Raw genomic sequence first — 21005 nt, 5'->3', positions numbered from 1 at the left:
AATAAACAACTTAATACTTAACATTATTAAATATTATATAGTTTTAAGTTATATTTAGAATTAAGCCAAAAAAACAAACACCTATGCTTTTTGTTTTCTCTTTTCAAAATATTAATAAGATACAAGAACTCATTGAGATTTACCTTGAAAAAAGAATAATGATTTTATTTTTTTTAAATATTGAACTATAAAATTTTTTTAATTACCTCAAATTCAAAAATTCATGAAAATGATATTTAATAACATAAGGTAAAATCGATATCACTTGTATATGAAATTTCTCATTTTAAAAACAAAAATTAAAAGATGTTCTAAATAAAAAAATGTTTTCAAATTGTGTTAATATTTTCTAAATCAAAAAAATAATTAGATTAAAATTAATTTTGAAATAAGCCGTTTGTCTAAGAATCCAAAGGGAGTTAAAACTAATTTTTTGATTTTTGATTTTTTTTTTTTCATAAAATAATGAAAGAATTTGTAGATATGAAACTTACAAGGGAGGAAAATAAAATTTCACGAAAGATCAATGCAACATGGTTCGGTGTCAATTTTAAGAATACGAAAAGTAAAAGGATTTAAAGAAAATGGAATAAATTAAATAAAAATCTAAAAAGGTTTCTCTCACGTTGGCCTCAGGAGAGAGAAAGAGAGAAAGAAGAGGAGAGAGAGATAGAGAAGAAACGACCGCGTCATTCAGCACCAGGTAACCCTAACCCTAACCCTAACCCTAATCCCCAATTTCTTCTGCTTCGCGTTCCTCTTCGTCTTCTCACTGAACCATACAATAACTCCAATACGTAAATGTAACGTGTAATCCCTAAAGAGACCAACATTTCTCAAATGAAATTCAAGTCCCCTGAATAGGGTTTGGTGCCTCTCGAATCTGGAACTCGCAGCTGTGACACGGATTGTGGAATCGCAATTCGCTGATTGGAGGGTGTCTCCGCCCCCAAAACGCTGCGTTTTGAGTCCCGGAGCGCGGGCATGGGCAACCCTTCTCCTCTGTCCCGTCACCATGTGACTGAGCCTGTACTTGTTGGTGCTCCATACCTCATGGGATTTCCATGAGAATTGTGGCTCCCAGCGGCTTAGTCTCTGTTGATGCTAACATGTAAATAATTTGTAGTGTTGTTGTTGTTCTCGTAGTGTTGTTACTATCATTTAGCATTTGGCATTGCTATTTGGAGTGGATTGGTTTGTGAATTGGCAACGTTCAAGTTTGTTTTCATTACAATTCTTGTGTTCTTTTTTGGAAATTTGATCACATTTTGTATAGGGGTACTCTTTTTGGTTGTCTTTGTGTTTGTCATGTAAGAGTTACCATCTTTGTGTGATAGTTTCATGCTTTTAATGTATGTTAATTGGCAACATTTGGGTTTATTATGAGAACAATTTGTCTTACCCTTTCAGGGAATTTTATTGCATGATGGCATTAAGGTTCTTTTCTTGTTAAATTTGATCATATGTTGTATGTGTCTGGCTCCTGTCATAATTCTGATTTAAGACATGATTTCTTTGTGTCATCATTAATCTTTCTGAACGTGTGGTGTGTCAATGTGTGTATGGCATTGAGAGTTTGTTTCTGTGATAGACTGATAGTTATTACTTATAATGGATGCATGTTTTTACTACCTGGGTGTTACTCATCTTTGATATTAATTGGGTGATTAGTTAGGGTTGACATTAGGGTTTTGTGCATGAGTGTCAAAATCCCTTGCTTGATCATCATAGGCAGTGACTGTAAATTTTTTACAGTCTTGCTGAACTCATATTCTTGGTGTTTGCTCTTTGTTCTGGGACATCTTACATAGAGAACTTTAAGGGCAAGCATGTATTTGAATATAAAGCAGTCATCATTGATTATTTATTTATTTAGTTTTTCTATACACATAGAACTGCAAGGGAATGTATAATTATGGATTATTTAGCACAGCAATAGGACCTGTATTATGTATGACATGGTTGGGATGATAATGGATAATTTATGTATAATCCTCTCATTTCATAAAATGAATGATTATTCTCTCAAAACCTATTTTCCTGGATTATTTTAATGGTATTATCTTAAGGTGTCATGCTAGTAGATTGATCTTGTCTCCTTGGTTGAATCATGTGAATTTTTACAAGCTTGAATCTTCATTCAAATAAGGAGATTCATTCCAAGTGTGCTTGTGAGCATCAGCATGTTTATCGGCTGCTGCAAATTTCTCAGTTTATAGGAGGCCTAAAATGTTCATTCATTCATGGGCCATTACACTTAGTTTTCACTAATTATGCCTTTTCCCTATCGACTTCTCATTTTTGTCTGACCCCCACTGTTTTTTGGTTTTATGGATTTGATAGATTTCTTAAATCGATGGGAAGGGAAAAGTTGTAGTTAAGATAGGAATGCATGGATGTAGCTCAGGAACTGCTATCTTAGTAAATGCAGAAGTTGATTCCATGGGAGGTGTTGTTGACGGTGGAGTTGGAATTGGTAGCAAACCCTCTCCACGCCGAGCAGCAATTGAAAAGGCTCAAGCAGAGCTTAGGTACTACTGGGATGTTCCTTTTTATTTAACCCTAGCCCATTTTGAAGTTCTGTTTATATATATAGATATAATACTGTTAGTGTAAATGAAGCAAACTATTATTTGTTGGTTACAGGCAGGAGTATGATGTTCGTGAAGAAAGGAGAAGAGAGCTAGAGTTTCTTGAGAAAGTATGTTTATTTAATCCCTCCTTGCTTTTATCTTCTCTTATTATCAAAGCAAATATTATTTTGAGCATATCCAGGTGATTAAATGCTCCTTACCTGCAGGGTGGCAATCCTTTGGATTTCAAACTTGGACATGCAGCTTCAGTTAGCGTCCAGTCTACTTCCCTCACAGATCAGCATCCTGAACATATTGTTACCAGGTTATTCTTTCTTATAGATGCAAATTAAAAAATTGTGGATGACCTGCATTATTTTTATTGAACTAGATGATGTTCTTGTAACAGTGAAGCAAAAGGCAGTTTTGCGTTGACTGCCTCACCTCATGGCGATTCTGTTGAAAGTAGTGGCAGACCAGGGGGGCCTACAGTTTGTGAACCAAATAGTGCTGATAATCTCTTGCTTTTTGATGGTGAAAATGAGATACTTGATAGGAACTCCCTACATCCTAGTAGAAGGAACAACATTGTTCCATCAGAACAGTCATCCCAGGTAGATGGGAGCCAAAATGCAAAGGAATCTGAAGATTCAGCTATTTTTCGTCCATATGCTCGAAGAAATAGGTCCAGATCAAATCGTGATGGTGCTCGATCAAGTTCTGCTGATATAGTTCCATCTCGTGGTGGCCATGGTTCTTCTTTGCCTGCTCGCCATGGTTCAAGGGATGCAAAGGGGTCAATATCTGAAACGAACTTCAACAATCAGAAGGATCATAACGTTTCTCCCATTTCTGATCCCAAATCTATAAGTTCAAATGGTGACGTGGTATTTAAGGTTGTAGCTCCTGAGAATCAGTTGGATATGGTGCTGGATAGTGTGCGGGCTGTGGAAGCAACTAGCAGCCTCACAAAAGGCAGTGTGCCTGAAACTAACTTTGATACTACATCGTCCAAGTGGGATAACCAACATATTCAATCTGTGCAAGTTGACATTCAGCAAACTCTTACTGACGTAGCATCTGCAGATCCTGATCCAGTTGGAGGAAGGGAACAGGTAGTTTCTGCAGGGCCTGAATGTCTTCCTTCTGCGGCTACTGTAAAAAGTGAAAATGAAACAAGTTCTGGTCAGCTGAATGGTTTCAGCAACCTTAAAAGAGAGAGAAAAATTTTACCAAATGAAGGTCAAAATAGTGGTGCAGCATTTGGCACAAAGGGTTTAGACTCAGAGTCCTCTTGCACCCAAACTAGCCTTAGCATAGATGGGAATAATGATAGTGATCAGTGTACTGTTCCAAAGAATGTTGATTCTAATGGAAATCCTAGTGAGCAAATGTTAGCATTTGAAGGAACACCAAATATTGCAGGTGATGAAATGGTTAAAGAAGTGAATGAGGCTAAGGATGTTGATTGTTGTGCTCTTATCAATGATGCTCTTGATTCTGTGCATCAAAACCACAAGGGGAATGGTTCCGTAGTTGTAGTTGAGGAAGAAATACATAGAAGTCAATCTGGCTCACAAAATGAGGTTAAGCATCCTTCTAATATTCAGGGAATGGAACAGAATGACTATTCTGTGTCAAATACAGATAGAAAACCAGGTGATATGCCTGGTGATAATTCCAATCCCACCAAAGAAGGTTTGTCCACTGGTAGACCTCAGGGTTCTATGGGTTCCTCAATTTGTGAGCTTCCTGAAGCTACTTTGTCCAGGAAGGGCTCCTTTGCTGCCCCAGATCTTCAAACTTGTGCTGGAAACCGCTTGAGAATCATGGATAAGGCACATGAGGATTCAATTTTGGAAGAGGCTCGAATCATTGAGGTTGCTTCTTTATTTTCTTTTGATTATGATCTGTAATTTGATAAACCTGGAATGCACATTCTTTTATTCATTAGGCTCTGAAGGTCTGACAATGTAATAAACAGGCTAAGCGCAAGAGGATTGCTGAATTATCTGTTGGTGCATTACCTTTGGAGTATCACAGAAAATCTCACTGGGATTTTGTCCTTGAGGAAATGGCATGGTTGGCAAATGATTTTGCGCAGGTCTGATTACACATGATCATCTTCCCCTAACACAAACACACACACAGATGTATTCTACCTTTTATTCTTTGTTTTTCCTCTTCTTTTTTATCTAAAAGAAAAATACTGTAACTGGAATTTCCAACTTCATGTCTTTCAAACTTACCCTTTCTTTTTCTCATTCACATATAGGAGCGTTTATGGAAGATAACTACTGCTGCCCAAATCTGTTATCGCGTTTCTTTTTCTTCTCGGTTGAGATTTGAAGCACAAAAACAATTTCAGAAGCAAAAGAAAGTAGCTCATGCCTTGGCAAAGGCAGTCATGCAATTTTGGCATTCAGCAGAGGTTCTTCTACATGGTGATGATCTAGGTGTTGGTCCAAAAAACTGCAAATATGAGTTGGTGGGATCAAGGAGGATCGATGGAAATGAAGTTCCTGTGGACAAGATTGGAGAAGCCAATATGGTGATGATTATTTACTTTGACCTTCTTTTTTGGTCACTGCTCTATTGTAGGTTTTCAGTTATATATTTGTCATGCTATTTTATTGTTTTATCTGTTGGTGGTAGTGATTATTTTTCTTTCTTTCCCCTCATTTTACCATTTAATTTGTCAAAATAGATGGCTGGTTGGCTATGGTTTCTTTTGTCTTCAATTTCAGGATTGAATTTCCTGTTACTTATGTAAAGGTACCTCCATTTGATGAATAAGAAGGGGAAATTTTTGTATGAAAGGTAGAGGAACAGATACATTGATGGTATAGAATTGGAAGGTATTTAGATGAATTGGAAAGGAAAACATTATTTGTAAAGATAGAGAAGATACAAAGGAAAGGAAGGAAAAAAGATGTAACCATGGACAACTGTAGATAGATGGTTTGGAACACTGTAGACATGGATCAACAGTATATTGTCCTAGCTCATTGGTTTCTTTGAAGTGTCAATTTATGCTGCCATTTTGTCCTATATTCAGTTTTGATTTTACCTATCACAAAAGGGAAAAAAAAAAAAATTTATATGCCATTTTGTGAGCTATGCAGCATTTAGTAAATATGCTATTAGATCTTTACTATTTCAAAGCTAAATCTGGTACTACATTAACTTGCGGAAGCATTCTAAATATTTCATGCTGCATTCTATTTTAAAGGTGGCCTATAGATTTTTCTTCTTTAATTTTTCACCAACTGTTGGGTTTTTTTAATATATTTAAAGCAAAAATGAATTCTTTAAAGGACTTGGGAGGCTGATTAAATTTTTTAATTCCTTTAGTGGAGTAAAAAATGCACTTAGATATTATTAGATTTTGTTGTTTTCTGATTGTAATGAATAACAATCAGTGTCTCCTGGATTCCATCGGTTTGTTGATTTAACTTTCAAATTTGGTTGCATAAGTATCCTTGCACACGTCATTCTTCTGTGACAATCAGACACTTCTATGATGATTGAACAAAGCTTTTGCATTGTAGCTTCTGATAAGATGCCTACCATCATGTTTGAGCTGAATGATTTCATCATGTAGCTTTAGAAGGCTTCATTGTCTGGAGTTATTGATATAGATTGCAAATTGGGCTGTCTACCTATCATAAGAAAAAAAAAAAAAAAGACTGCAAATTGGGTTGTCTGTGAATTGTCATAAGCTCTGCCCTTATGGTCTCTTCATGGTGATCCATAGATACATTATTTCCTCTGAAACATCAAAATTTTCTCTTATCTTTTGTGATATATAGTACTCACAGATGTGGTGGTCTTGGGCAGGAGGCTAGCAAAAAACTGGAGCATCCTGGAAAAACTGTTCAGGCTTATGCTGTAAGATTCTTGAAATATAACAACTCCCTTGTTCCTCCTGTCCAAGCAGAAGCGCCGTTGACTCCTGAAAGGCTATCTGATTCAGGCATTGTTGACATGTTATGGGAGGGTCGCTTCACTGAAGTATGAACCAAGTCACCTCATACTTTGCATATTTAGTTAACCTCCTTGATATTGGCCATGGAAGCCTCTCTCTCTCCATATGCATGAACTCACAAACACACACTAATGCCCATCAATCTATTAATTCTGTTAAGTAGACTGTCTCCGTTATCTTGAAAGACCACCTTGATTCTCTCATGAAGAGAAAATTCTTGCATATCTCGACTGTTTTCTTTTTCTATCTAGTTTTGGCTATGGGTACAACATTAATTACACATCGAGTTTCTACTTTGGCAGGAAAGCCTCTTTTACACAGTTCCTGCTGGTGCGATGGAAACCTACAGAAAATCTATTGAGTCCCATTTGGTGCAATGTGAGGTAAGCATATAATCATCAACGTGTTGTATGTGTGTTCTCTGTTCCTTCCTGCTAATATGTGGAATCACATTCCTGTTGTGGAGATTGCGATTTACCTTTTCTTTTCTCTCTTGGTAAATCCACACATCTGTTGCCACTGTTCTTAGAAATGATGTTCATATTTTAATTGAAAGGTGTTTATAGTATTCTTAAGATTATTAAATGCAGTTATTTCTAAACTGCATAGTGTGTGTGTTTTTGTAGCTTATTTATTGGCATGATAATTATTGCAGAAAACTGGTAGTAGCATGCAAGAGGAAGTTGAAACATCTATGTATGATCCTGTAGCAGGTATTGCTGGAGGCTGTTGTGATTTATTTCTATCTTGTTTTAATTTTATGTTACTGACCCGATCAGTTCCTAATCCAGAGTTTGGATCTCAAGAGAATTGCTATGATGAAGATGAAGGAGAAACAAGCACTTATTATTTGCCAGGTGGATTTGAAGGTAGCAAGCCATCAAAATATTCCCAGAAGAAAAAGAAAAACTCAATAAAGCCGTACAATGCTAGGCCATATGAAATGGGATCTGATTTTCCTTATGGACACTGCACAATTGGGGCTCAACAATCTGCATTCATGGGAAAGAGGCCTGCCAATAGTCTTAATGTTGGTTCAATTCCAACAAAACGTGTACGCACTGCTTCAAGGCAAAGGGGGCTGAGTCCTTTTGGGGCTGGAGTGACTGGTTGTGTGCAGGCTCCAAATAAAACGGATGCTTCTAGTGGAGATACTAGTTCTTTTCAGGATGATCAGAGCACTCTACACGGTGGATCCCAGATCCAGAAAAGTTTGGAGGTCGAGTCAGTGGTGGACTTTGAAAAGCAGTTACCATTTGATTCTGCAGAAGTTTCAACTAAACCTAAAAAGAAGAAGAAGGCAAAACATCTGGTATATTTAAACTCATATTTCAATGTGCACTAGGGCCTTACTGTATTCTCCCTTTTTATCATTGGTTAAGTTGCCTGGATTATGCATTGTAGCAGGGTTCCACTTATGAGCAGAGATGGCAGCTTGATTCCACTGTTCATAATGAACAGGTGATTTTTAAAATTTTTTTTTTTATTTGGTGGATTGAGTAGATTTGCTTGATAGACAATGCATCTGGTTTTTTCAACAATCCAAATCACTGACATGACTATCTGATTTTGATGATTTAACAAAAATATGTTTTAGGTAGTAAGGATGTCAATAATAGAGTTGGTATGGCTCTTTGGATTTGGATATATGTGATCTATCAATGTACTATTTGGCTTCTGATGGTAATCTCATTTAGAAGGGCATTATAGTTCCTTGTTATTGCTATGTTGACCTGTTTTTGTGCATTCCTTTAGTTGTTTGATTCTTGAGTTCTCAGTTATTCAGAATCTTATCATTAAGAACTTATGATAATATGTAAAATGTCTCCCTAGATATTTGTTTATTAGTCCTGTCTGCCTCTGTTCGGTAGAGCTGGGGCTTTGACTAGATTAGTACAAGTATATTGGTGGAGAAATGTATTATAAAGTCAGGTAACTGTGACTTAAAAAATGAGAGGAGGTGAAAGAATCGATAGAGAATATTTTTCAAATTACAGGAACCATAGAATGGGTTCTTTTTGTTGCATTTTTGGAATTGGGAAGATGAAATTAACTGTCAAATGGTTAGGTGAAACCTTTTTATTTTATTTTATATTTAATCCTAAACCATCACACAATTTGCTCACTTTCTTGATCCACATTCTTTTTATCCTAGCTTTTATCCTTGTAAACCCTCTAAAAATGCTTTGCATAAGAATGAAAGTTTTTAATCAAGGATTTTTACGAGGTGTATATCCTTTGCTGGGTAAAAGAGAAGATCAATAAACCATTGTAACTGTGACTAAGATATAATGTGGTTATAGTTCTAGTTAGTGGAGTAAGAAAATGTCTTTTAGTTTAATGGTAAGATTTTTGACATTTTTATTTTTGTTAATTATTGATTCATATTGATAAATTTGTAAGTTGTATATTACCTATCAAAACAAATAAAAAAGATTTGTAAGGTGTATATTATGTGCATGGACCGCCATGCACACATTCATGGGTGCATGTATCTATCTATCTATCTATCTATCTATATAATCTATAGCAGTTGTAACCAAAAAACACAAAAGAAACACTAATATGTTGATTATATTGGTGCATCTGTAAAAAGTTACGGTGGACGAAAAATATGGGTCATTCATATATTAACCGTCTCAAATTGAAACAGATCACCTGCTTTAGTATTTAAGTTCCTAAAAATATTAAAAACTTACAACCTATAAATACATGGAATTAGCCTAAATAAATATAAATATATGGAGTTGTGGATTAGATGGTGAGAATGAAGTAGATTTGGAGGTTAACTTTTGAAAGTTCCATTACAGAGAGACCAAACTGGCATCTTCCTCGTTATAATAATATGAATGGTGTGAAATGCACACTGTTCTATTAGTGGCATGCAGAATTATGCTATTTATCATATCAATGCTCCTTCCTGTTTTATTCCTTGCTTCTTTAATTGAATTTTTCTCTGGATCAGACTCCACCTTCCTCATTGATTCATTTGGTCTGCCAAAAGTATGCATCCTATATTGTTTTCTGAGGCAGTCATTGAATGCTTTATGATGTCCTTTGAAATGCAGAGGGATCATTCAAAAAAGAGATCAGAGGGTCATCATTTTGAATCTAATGGAAGCAGTGGTAAAACACTTTTCCTCCTCATGTATGCTTCAATGGTCGGTTGGACATTCTGTTGGTTATCTATCTTTTACATTTTCAAATGTCTTCCCTGCAGGTTTATTTGGGCAACATAATTCAAAGAAACCGAAGATAATAAAGCATTCAGTAGATAATACTTTTGATAACATTACTCCAATGAGCGGGTCAATTCCTTCTCCAGTGGCGTCTCAAATGAGTAATATGTCCAACCCAAATAAAATCATCCGGATGATTGGTGTTCGGGATCGGGGCAGGAAAGCTAAAGGATTGAAGGTACTTACATGGCCTACTTGGCCATATGCTCTCAACTTGTTCCCATTTTTTATGGCGTACCTTCTTTTGAACATAAATTTCACCACGTAGTTAAGCATTCGAATTTATCTGCAGTTGCCTGCGGGGCAGCCAGGTTCAGGAAGTCCATGGTCTGTCTTTGAAGATCAGGTTATTCTTCCTTTTTCTTTTTCTGATGTTGTCTTTTTTATTCTTAGTGATAGAAAGTAAAAGTGCTGAAGTTTTACTAGTGTTATTATTATAGGCACTTGTGGTCCTTGTACATGATATGGGTGCAAATTGGGAGCTTGTAAGTGATGCTATCAACAGCACTCTCCAATTCAAGGTAAATGTTAGTTAAAGTTGTTTCTCATATAGACTTCTTTTGGGCCCAAGTTATGTCTTGTTTTAGATCATCTAAAACTGGTTTATGCTGTACGTTTCTATTCCAGAAAAAGTGCCAATTCCTTGCCGATTCCTTGGTGTTTATTCCTTTTCTTTTGTGTTTTTTTTTTCTCCTGGATGTTGGAATTGCAATCTTAATGACATGTGCAACATATCCAGTGCATCTTCCGCAAGCCTAAGGAATGCAAGGAGCGGCACAAAATTTTAATGGATAGGACTGCTGGTGATGGGGCTGATAGTGCTGAAGATTCAGGGTCATCTCAGCCTTATCCATCTACATTGCCTGGCATTCCAAAGGTAAGAATTTTGATTTTCCCTTTTTGACAAGTTAGAAATAGTTCCTTTTTTATTTTTTTGTATTGATGTAAACTTGTAGACTGTTGACATTGAGCTAATTTTAGCTGTTTGAATTTATCTCTGTTTCTACACTTGCTCAGGGCAGTGCCAGACAGTTGTTTCAACATTTGCAGGGGCCGATGCTAGAGGAAACCCTCAAGTCTCACTTTGAGAAAATCATTTTGATTGGGCAGCAGCATCATTATCGAAGGAGTCAGGTATGTGCCTTGAAGTGTACTAGTTGTATCCATCCTGGCACAAACATATTGCTAGATTTTAGCCAAATACTGATACTGCTTCTATTGATGCCTTTTCTTAAATAAACTGTTTGAATTGGAATATACTCTCTTTCTTCAAAGGTAATTTCTTGAAGCATTTTTTTATTAGTATTCGTTTGTCCCAGAATCGAACTTAGTTACTTCAACATTTCCATACTCTTTTCTTCTCTATGATTGAGGTCATTTCTGTGCTTCAGTTTGCTGGTTTCTGGAATAGCTAGTGTTAGTATTTTGTTGTTCCGTTCTTGTTACCATATTATGGAATGTTGGCATGCCCTGTATTTAAAATGATTGATTTTCCATATTAATCAACTCTATATAATGTAGAAGTTCAAAGAACTTCTGAGGTCTATATAAATTTTTCATGCAAGAGCACTGAAATCTATTGCACATTTACATTTCAAATTTTTGTTTTGTACTTGTTTTGACCATTATTGGGATTCAAATTCGTAGATGTACTGGAAAAATGTGAACTTTTAAGTTTCAAAACCTTGTTGATATAAAAAATAAAAAAAAAAAAAGTTTCAAAACCTTGTTGAATACTAAAAAGCACAGAAAACTGTGCACTTGTGTATATAGTGGTGGAGCCATATGATACATGGGGAGCAAGTGGGCACCAAGGGATCTGATCCCTTTCTCATTGGGTTACACATGAATTTCATGGTTACCAGTAGGCTACACAAGCAAGTTGTTCTACTTTTGTCCCCTCAAATAAATTCCTAGATCTTGCTCCCTCCCCAAACCCCCCAACTTATTTCCTGGCTCTGTCATTGCACATATACATGCACAAATCCAAATCTGTAATGCTGTTTTCTTTTTTGTCCATTTACATTAAAATAGAAATTGAACCCCCTTTTTCATCTATCTCAACTCAATGTACTTCTTCATTGATCCCCCTTTTTGTCTCTCTTTACCCAATTTACTTTTTCCTTGTTTTGTTTGGTACATGGCTTTGAGATTGACATTTTGCAATGCTTGATTTGAGATTAGAAGGGAATAAAATAAAATTGAAGCATTATGTTGATCTTGGGGAAGGTGGAATCTACAATCATAAAATCTGAAAACAACCTTATAAGTTCACTTGGTGTTCTTGTTACTTTGAATTTTGAATTCTTTCATGACTTTGCTTCTGTCTTATTTTGCTTTTTGTGAAGAATGATAATCAGGAACCTAAACAACTAGCACCAGTCCACGGTTCTCACGTTTTTGCGCTTACCCAAGTCTGCCCAAATAACCTGAATGGAGGTCCACTAACGTAAGTTTGGTGCTATTGTGCATATTAGTGGTAGACCTGCAGTGTATTCAACTTATTTCATCACATAATATTTTTTTAAATTCACATTTTCTGGAATGTGATTGCATTTGTCTTGGTTAAGAAATTTTATTTCTTTGTTTTATTTGTTTTAATGAAGGCCTCTTGATCTCTGTGATGCAACTGCATCAAGCTCAGACATTATGTCCCTTGGGTATCAAGGTTCTCATAATAGCGGTTTAGCAATTTCAAATCAGGGTTCTGTAGCATCAATGCTTCCTGCTTCTGGTGCAAATTCTCCACTTCAAGGGTCTTCCAACATTGTTCTTGGCAGTAACTTGTCATCACCATCTGGTCCACTCAATCCTTCTGTCAGGTAGTTTGCAATGCTACAGCTTGTGGTTTCTGTTTGCTCTTGTCATTGTATTGTGCTTATGTACTAGCATGTTGGGTCTTATGTTTTTCTAGGGATAATAGATATTCGATACCAAGAGCCACATCTTTACCAGTTGATGAGCAGCAAAGAATGCAACAATATAATCCAATGTTATCCAGTAGGAACATTCAGCAACCCAGCTTGCCTGTTCCTGGGACTCTTCAAGGAACTGATCGTAGTGTTCGCATGCTAACTGGTGGAAATGGTGTGGGAGTGGTGTCTGGGCTGAATAGAAGCATACCAATGCCAAGGCCAGGGTTTCAAGGAATTGCCTCATCAACTATGCTGAATTCTGGAAGTATGCTTTCCTCCAGTATGGTCGGAATGCCAAGCCCTGTAAATATGCACTCTGGAGCTAGTCCTAGTCAAGGAAACTCAATGTTTCGGCCTCGTGAGGCTTTGCATATGATACGGGTGAGTTATTTACCCTTTTTAAGTATGTTACTTGCAGAATTTCTCAGTTGAGTGAGCACAAGTTTGCTTACATTAAATGCAAGGATGTTAAAAAGATGCAAGCAACTGTGCTTTTTTTAAAATTCAAAAAAGTGAAATAAAAAGTTATCTTTAACCTCTGTTCAACCTCTGGATTGCGCATCACCAAGCTATTAGGGCTACAATGGGTTGGAAGGGTTAGGTCAAGTGCATTTTATTTGTCTAAAATGACATTTATTCTAGTTTATTTGAAATTAGCCAAATTACTACCTAGCATTGTACTTCACTATTTCATTTCATTTCTTAGTTTTTCCTACTTATACTGCTCGAAAGAAAATAGCTGCTTTCAATTAATTCTCTGAGAACAAAGATATATTTTGCTTGAGAATATATAGTCATGTTATGAAATTTTCAATTGATTTGGCAATAGCTTGAATATGTAGGACAAATAAATTGTTTTGGCTTAGATATCTACATCAATATCTATCAAATAAGTAAGACTATCTATTTGAACTGCTTGATATCCCCCACCAATATTTCTGTTCTTTTAGCCTCAACGCTATCTATTGATATGTTATTTGTTGGGTGTATTGTTTTGACAATTTATGGTCCTTTCAAGAAGGATTTATGACAAATTCTGCTATTAATATAATTTGATTATGATGGCCAATGCCTTATTGTCTATATGCAAACATACTGTCATAATGACCTGACCTTTTTAATTTAGAGATTAGTATATAAATACAATACAACAGTATGAAAATGTCTGCCACTTATATTATTAATAGTTTATCACGATTTTTTTTTTAATAGTCATATTTGAAGTATCATTGGATACTAGTTATTTAGGTAGCAGCAACTACAAATATTTATTGTTTTGAAAGGCAAACGTTCAAGATCCGGTATTGGACCTATAAATGTGAGGTAGAAGCTTCAGGCTTAGTTTCCGAATCTTATGTATTTTAATACTAGATCTATAGGAGAAATTGTAAAGAGTAGGGTTTGAATGGTGAGAGGTGTGTACAAATGTGCAATGACTAATGTGGCAATTAAGATTGAACCACAGGTGAGGTTTCTAGATATCGAAAACAACACAAGACACAAAGTTTGTTCTATCTACAAAATTATTTTGTTTGACCATCAAAGAAGAAAAAAGGGGGTGGGGGGTGGGGTTTGATGAGGATGAATGTCCAAGATATATATCAAGAAAATTAGTATTATTTGCAATTATGGTAGGATTAATATTACTTGGAATTAAGTTAGGATTAGTATTTGTTAGAGTTTAGTTAGAAGTAGCTAAATAAGTTAGGAGAATTAGAATTAGAGTCATAATAGGCTATTAGAACCGTAGTAGACTTTGAATTTCTTAGAGAAGCTTATAAATAAAGGCTAATTGATGCAAACCAAAGTAATTGATTGATGGTAAATAATATTATTTTTTTTTTGCAAGTATTGCAATTCTCAAATGATGAGACACCATTGATTTTTTTTTTCTAGGTGAGACTCTTAAATGGCCTTAGTGAGGCTCTCAAGTTTCTATTTCTTCTTGGTGTATTCTTTCTCTATATTTTTTATTTTATTTTTCTCTACCATAAACTTTATCCCTTGTTTCTCTACCTAAACCCTAAAAAATTAAAATCCTTGTGTACCTATTTGATTGTAGAAAACCATCTTAGGGTTGTCCTACATCAGTTTTGGTATAAAAGCAAAAGTTCTTGGCTTGAAGGCGTATGCAATAAAGGAGTGGAGCAATGTATGCAACCATGGTTGAAGGCTACAACTTTTTTATGCAACTGTTGGTGAACATACCAAGGCTAAATGAAGAAGAGGATTGGCAATGTACTAACATCTTCCGAACTCATGTTACTTGCCAAAGGGAGACTATGTGCAATGATTATTGATAAAGGAAGGAAGTAGTTCCAACTTAGCTTAAGAGGAACTTGTTGAGAAGCTTAATCTATAGAGAAAAGAGCATCCAAATCTCTATCAAATATCATTCAATTGACACATCTATTTTGCTGAGTTCTTGTTGTCTAATGACATTTAATTTTAACAATAATTTTGAGTTGTCAATATGGTGTAATGTTTTGCCAATGAAAGTTACCCATATGGTGCTTGGAAGACCGTGACTTTTTTATGAAAGGGTTCAACATGATGGATATAAGAACGCTTGACACTTGTATGCAATGGGCGTAAGAATATCCTTTGTCTAATGAAGGAAATTCCACTACTTAAGCAACCAAAAGAAAAATTAACATCCTTGAAACTAGAAGGGCCATCAAATACTCCCACTAAGAAGTAATTCGAAGTTACTAGTGAGGAGGAGAAAATCGCCAATGAGAATTTAAAATGCAAGAGGTAATGGAACTAATCCTAGAACAACTTGTAGGAGAGCTCAAAGAAGTTGTAAAAGCTTTAAAAGAACCAATGCTTGATTTCCTAAGGCAAAACATTATCATGATTGGTGGCAAACATGAAGAATCCTATTCTATAATATGAGTTGCTGAAATTTCCTTTGAATTTAGGGAATTCAAGAATCTTATTTTCTTGTAAGACAATTTACAAGAAGAGTGTGGGAAGCAACTCTCCACAAGCTTTTTGATGACACGTAATTATTTCAAGAACTATCGACTTGTTTTGCAACATTTGAAAGTTTTTCGAAGTTTGATACTTGCCTTGCATGAAATTGAACAAGTTCAAGAGATCTTAATGCCTTGTCTTATCATGGAAAAGAGTCGACGAAAAAAGAAAGGTTGGAAGGCATTACTCAAGATTTCAATTGACTGTGGAAAATCACTAAAACTCGAGGTCAAGTTTTATTCAAGTCAGGGGGAATGGATAAGGATGAATGTTCAAGAAAGGGAATTAGTATTAGTTTTAATTAAAGTAGGATTAATATTATTTGGAATTAAATTAGGATTAGTATTTGTTGGAGTTAAATTAAGAATAGCTAATTAAGTTGTAGGGGAATTAGAATGAGAGATATAATAGGTTGTTAGAATCCTAGTAGACTTTGGATTTCTCAGAGAAGCCTATAAATAAGGTTAATTACTGTAAACCAAAGTAATTAATTGATGATAGATGATATTAGGTTTTTTGCAAGTGTTGCAATCCTTAAATGGTGAGATTCAATTGATTTTTTTCTACGTGAGACTCCTCGAAGGCCTTAGTGAGACTCTAAGGTTTTTATCTCTTTTTCTTGGTATCTTCTTTCTTTATATTTTTTATTTTATCTTTCTCTATCATAAATTTTATCCTTTGCCCCTCTACTTAGACCCTAAAAACTAAAAACCCTAGCCCACCTATTTGATTGTAGGCAAGCATCCTAGGGTTGTCCTACCTCATGGTGAGGGGAAGGAACAATGCTAGACACAAAATTTATCAGTTAGCAAGATGTATACGAGAGGGTCTATTTCAATAGAGATGATTGAACTTTCTTGCTTTTGTTTGTGCCTTAATTTACTGTGCAGGCTCTATGAGTAACAAGAAAGACACAATTTGTTCCTCTAAATAAGCCCAAAGATGCCCTTTTTGAAGTAACAGCTGGATTTTGTTTTAAGTCCAATATATGTAGAATTGATTTATGAAGATGAGTATAGTTGATCTTGAATGTATATGGGTTTGCTACTTTAATTGGATTATTGTCTTATCTTGGTGAGATAGCTTCCTGATCATGCACAACCTAATTAATCAATGATATTTAATAATGATTTAGTATTTTCTCTTATAAAAAAAATAATAATGATTGAGCCCGTATTTTGACAGCATGTTTCAATGAATACAAGAAACTTGATTAATCAGAACTGCAGGTTTAGTATTTATTTTTGAACTCTTTGCATGTTATAACTTTCTTTGCATAACTGTGTAAGTTCATGTGTATTCACATGACTTTATTAAACCAAGGTGCAGATTTTGCCATGCAACCTTCTAGAGAATTAGGTGCATTTATTTGATGTCACTCCCAATTGCACTATTCCTACTCTTAACAGTTTTGTTCACACACAGCTCCTTTCCCTTCTAGTGACCAATAATGTGACATGACTTTCCAAAATGAATTAATGTGTTGGTAGATGGTGATAGCTGGGAAAAGGCTTCATTGAGGGTGCTACAAGTTATTTGTTTTATCCTCCACTGGAGCAAGTTCGTTTCTCAAATATTATATACATTTAATGTCATGTCTTATTGATTAATAGTTAGTAAATTGTTGATAGAATGTAATAACCAGGTAGGTAATGACCCGGATGTGAGGAGATTTGAAAATTGAAACTGGTTTAAAACCTCGATCTTGATCCTTGAGAAGGCAGGTGGATTTGGGTTTGGTGGCAGGCTGGGTAGATAATTATTGTTCTCTGATAACATGGTATAGTAATCATATGGTGTTTTAATTTGTTTATATTATAGTATATATGAACTTGAGCTATTGACCTATTGAATATACACACACACACACACACACACACACACACACACGTGCGCGCGCATAAACTTGAATTATTTCTGTTGTCTTTTCTAAATTACAAGAATATTGTTCTGGGCATGGCAACTGGTCATGTACTTTTACATCCTTCTATGCTTATTTGCACTAAATTGGCACCAAATGATCAATTGGTGTCCCTGCTCTATATTTAGACACATTGTTCTGTAGCAACTGTTGCATGGCATATCACTTCCAGTCCTTAACAGTTCTTATTTTGGTCTGATAGCCTGGTCATAATCCTGAACATCAGAGGCAAATGATGGTACCAGAGCATCAGATGCAAGTCTCACAAGGAAACAGCCAAGGAGTCCCTGCTTTCAATGGCATGGGTTCTGCTTTCTCCAATCAGACAGTCCCTCCTGTTCAACCATATCCGATCCATTCCCAGCAGCAACATCAAATGTCCTCTCAACAGTCCCATGTGCTTGGGAACCCTCATCATCCTCACCTTCAAGGCCCCAATCATACTACTAGCACACAGCAAGCCTATGCCATGCGTGTTGCTAAAGAAAGGCAGCTGCAGCACCGAATGTTGCACCAGCAGCAACAGTTTGCTTCATCCAATAATTTGATGCCACATGTCCAACCCCAGCCTCAACTTCCCATGTCATCTTCTGTGCAAAATAGTTCTCAGATTCATTCGCAAACTTCTCAGCCTGTGACGTTGCCACCTCTAACGGCATCTTCCCCAATGACACCCATATCCTCACAAGAGCAGCAGAAACATCATCTGCCACCTCATGGGCTCAACCGGAACCCTCAAATAAATGCCAGTGGGTTGACCAATCAGATAGGGAAGCCAAGGCAACGACAGCCACAGCAGCAGTTTCAACAAACTGGCAGGCACCATCCTCAACAACGACAACAGTCACAATCTCAACAGCAGGCTAAACTTCTGAAGGGAACGGGAAGAGGGAACATGTTGATGCATCATAGCCTTTCTGTTGATCCCTCTCATCTGAATGGTCTTTCAACGGCTCCTGGAAGCCATGCCACTGAGAAAGGCGAGCAGGTTATGCATATGATGCAAGGTCAAAGCCTATATTCTGGGTCTGGTGTAAACCCAGTTCAACCGGCTAAACCATTAGTGCCTCAGTCTGCAACCCAGTCCCAGCGCCCAGCACCCACTTCATCAAAGCAACTTCAGCAGATGCCTCCTCATTCTGACAATAGCAATCAAGGCCAAGTTCCAGCAGTTCCATCCGGTCATGCCACCTTATCAGCTCCACATCAAGTGGTTCCACCATCAGTTATGACTTCCAACCACCAGCAGCTGCAGATGCAGCCGTCTCCGCACCATAAACAGGTTAACACTCAACCGCATGTTCAGAGAATGCTTCAACCGAACCGTCAAGCAAATTCTGACCGTGCAAGCAAGTCTCAAACCGATCAAGCTCGAGCTGATCCACAGCCTGTGAATAACACGTCCCAAATGAGTACAACAGCAGTGTCTCAGGCTGGAATGGAATCGTCTACCATGGTATCTACTGCCAGTGCTTCTCAATGGAAAGCACCAGAATCATATAAAGAATCATTATATGATTCTGGTATAACAAATCCAGCTACACAAGTGGGTTCCATTGGGAGCCCGTCAATGACAAGCTCAGCTGGGGGTGAGTCAGTACCTTCCATCAGTGGGCCTGTCCAAAGACAGTTATCAGGTAACTTGCCTCATGCGCATAATGGCGGGTCACAGTGGCAGCAACAACAGCTACAGCAGCCTTCAACACCGCCATCCCTGCTGCAACAACACCAACACCAGCAGCAAGAGCAACAATCACAACAACAACAATCACCCCAACAACAGCTGCCACAACAGCAACAGTCCCAGCAGCAGCAGCATCTGCAACCAGGGCAAGGCAGTATGTATATCAGACCCACTAACTCTAGACTGGAATGAACAAGCCTTCTGGATTGAGCAGTTCTCTGAGCAGTAGGTCCTGTCAGGTTGGGTCCACATGCCTTTGTGGCAGCAGTGTACAGGTAATTTTGATTTCAAATACTTTGTAGTGATCTAAAATACATATGATATAGCTCCATTGGTTACATCATTTTGACAAAATTTTCCAATTTTCTTGATGATCTTCAATTATTCCATAGCTTTTATTGGTACGCATAATATCTCCATTCCTTAGTTAATACTTATGATGATGACATATGCTTATTTTTCACATCACATGCATCCAATTTTTTTTTTTTTTATTGTCCTGCACAATTGATGTTGGGAAGCTTCTCTTCCTGACTCTCTCTATCTGTAATTTGATTTGTAAATTTCACTCCTTTAGTTCTTCCTCTTGGGAACTATCCCCATCAGGAAATGCTCGGCTGCATTGAATTATGTTAATGCTTCCAACTGGGTTTTTAGTCATTTACTTGGTGTGGGATCTATGCATTTTGTTGCACATTTGAATGGAATTAGAGGTAATTGAGGCATTGAGTTTTGTATGCAGATGAAGCTGGTCATTCCACAAGGGCATTAGTAGAAGATGGAAAAGAAAGAGGTGGCGATTTTTATTTGTAGGGGTTCTGCTAGAGATAACTGATGGAATATTGGCGGGGCATAATTTTTTTTGGGAATTATGTATATTACCACTGGTCTAGAGAGCCTGGGGAAGATAGAGACGGATATAGAGGTATGTGTACAGGGGTCTCATCTCTCCTTTCCTTTTTTTTTTTTCTTTTTTTTTCTTTTTTTAACATTTTCTTTTCTTTTTTTTTCTTTTTACCCGGTTCCCCTCCTTGGTGGGGGAGGAGCTTCATTCCTTTTTTTGCCCCATTAGATTAGTGGATGTATTATTACCCTTTTGGATTTAAGGGGGGAGTGTAGCTCTCATTGTATTTGGGCAAAAGAAAAGCCTTAGAAAATTTTGTGAATATAAGGTTTCTGGTGTATACACTCTTGATCAATGATGCTGCAACAATCATCTGTCACTGCCATGGGCGCTTGTGGAATTGTTGTAATTTGTAAGCTGTTTCCCCAATTTCCATAATGCCAAAACAAAAAAAAAAAAAAAAGCCTTTGATATCTTATTTGCAATTGCGTAGTTATCCGGGGCTCATGAAGACGGGAGTGGGAATGAATAATCAAAATCAACTTTACGGATGAACCATGTACATTTCAAAGTGAAAAGGAGACTTCACTACCACTGAACAATCTTGTACATTCTTTCAATAACCCTTTTCTTTTTGTACACCATAACAATTCACTGTAAAATTGCAATCATGCAATGTTAATTTTACACAAGTCACTAGCTTTGTTGTCAAACTGGCAGTTTTAGGTTAAGTTCGATTTCCAAAAAATTTGAGATAAAATATGACCACAAAAGAAAACAAAAAAAAAAAAAAAAAGGAAAAAGTAAAGGATAACAAGAGAAAATGAAAAAATAATAATAATAAATTATTTCAAATATATAT

At 36.5% G+C, this 21005-nt stretch overlaps 1 protein-coding gene across 4 annotated transcripts; it reads left to right on the top strand.

Moving 5' to 3' along the window:
* Positions 1 to 613: 613 nt before the first annotated feature.
* Positions 614 to 20498, top strand: LOC100267035 (chromatin modification-related protein EAF1 B). Of its 4 annotated transcripts, none has more exons than XR_009466037.1 (23): positions 614 to 703; positions 2344 to 2531; positions 2647 to 2701; positions 2801 to 2898; positions 2983 to 4453; positions 4558 to 4677; positions 4849 to 5124; positions 6414 to 6587; positions 6864 to 6944; positions 7217 to 7274; positions 7353 to 7873; positions 7966 to 8022; positions 9630 to 9687; positions 9782 to 9978; positions 10093 to 10146; positions 10241 to 10321; positions 10540 to 10677; positions 10818 to 10934; positions 12149 to 12249; positions 12407 to 12622; positions 12715 to 13096; positions 17818 to 19574; positions 20042 to 20498. XR_009466037.1 is itself a non-coding variant. In XM_059738029.1 (22 exons), exons 2-22 carry the CDS (start codon positions 2389 to 2391, stop codon positions 19489 to 19491), a joined length of 6072 nt encoding a protein of 2023 aa, XP_059594012.1. In that variant the 5' UTR covers positions 710 to 1111; positions 2344 to 2388; the 3' UTR covers positions 19492 to 20071. The 4 variants fall into 4 exon arrangements, 1 of the variants encoding a protein (XP_059594012.1); XR_009466038.1 differs by having other exon boundaries at positions 629 to 703; positions 7969 to 8022; XR_009466036.1 differs by lacking the exon at positions 614 to 703 and adding an exon at positions 710 to 1111.
* Positions 20499 to 21005: the final 507 nt, after the last annotated feature.

This window comes from Vitis vinifera, chromosome 7 (assembly GCF_030704535.1).
Source record: "Vitis vinifera cultivar Pinot Noir 40024 chromosome 7, ASM3070453v1".
Lineage (NCBI taxonomy): Eukaryota > Viridiplantae > Streptophyta > Magnoliopsida > Vitales > Vitaceae > Vitis > Vitis vinifera.
This window is presented reverse-complemented; position numbering and strand designations above follow the sequence as displayed.

Bases quoted from the DNA above. Each gene is read 5' to 3' on its own strand.
- LOC100267035 (XM_059738029.1), top strand. From the start codon at position 2,389: ATGCATGGATGTAGCTCAGGAACTGCTATCTTAGTAAATGCAGAAGTT. The intron at 2,899-2,982 runs GTTATTCTTTCT...TTCTTGTAACAG, and splicing joins CCTGAACATATTGTTACCAG to TGAAGCAAAAGGCAGTTTTG. The intron at 12,250-12,406 runs GTAAGTTTGGTG...GTTTTAATGAAG, and splicing joins CTGAATGGAGGTCCACTAAC to GCCTCTTGATCTCTGTGATG.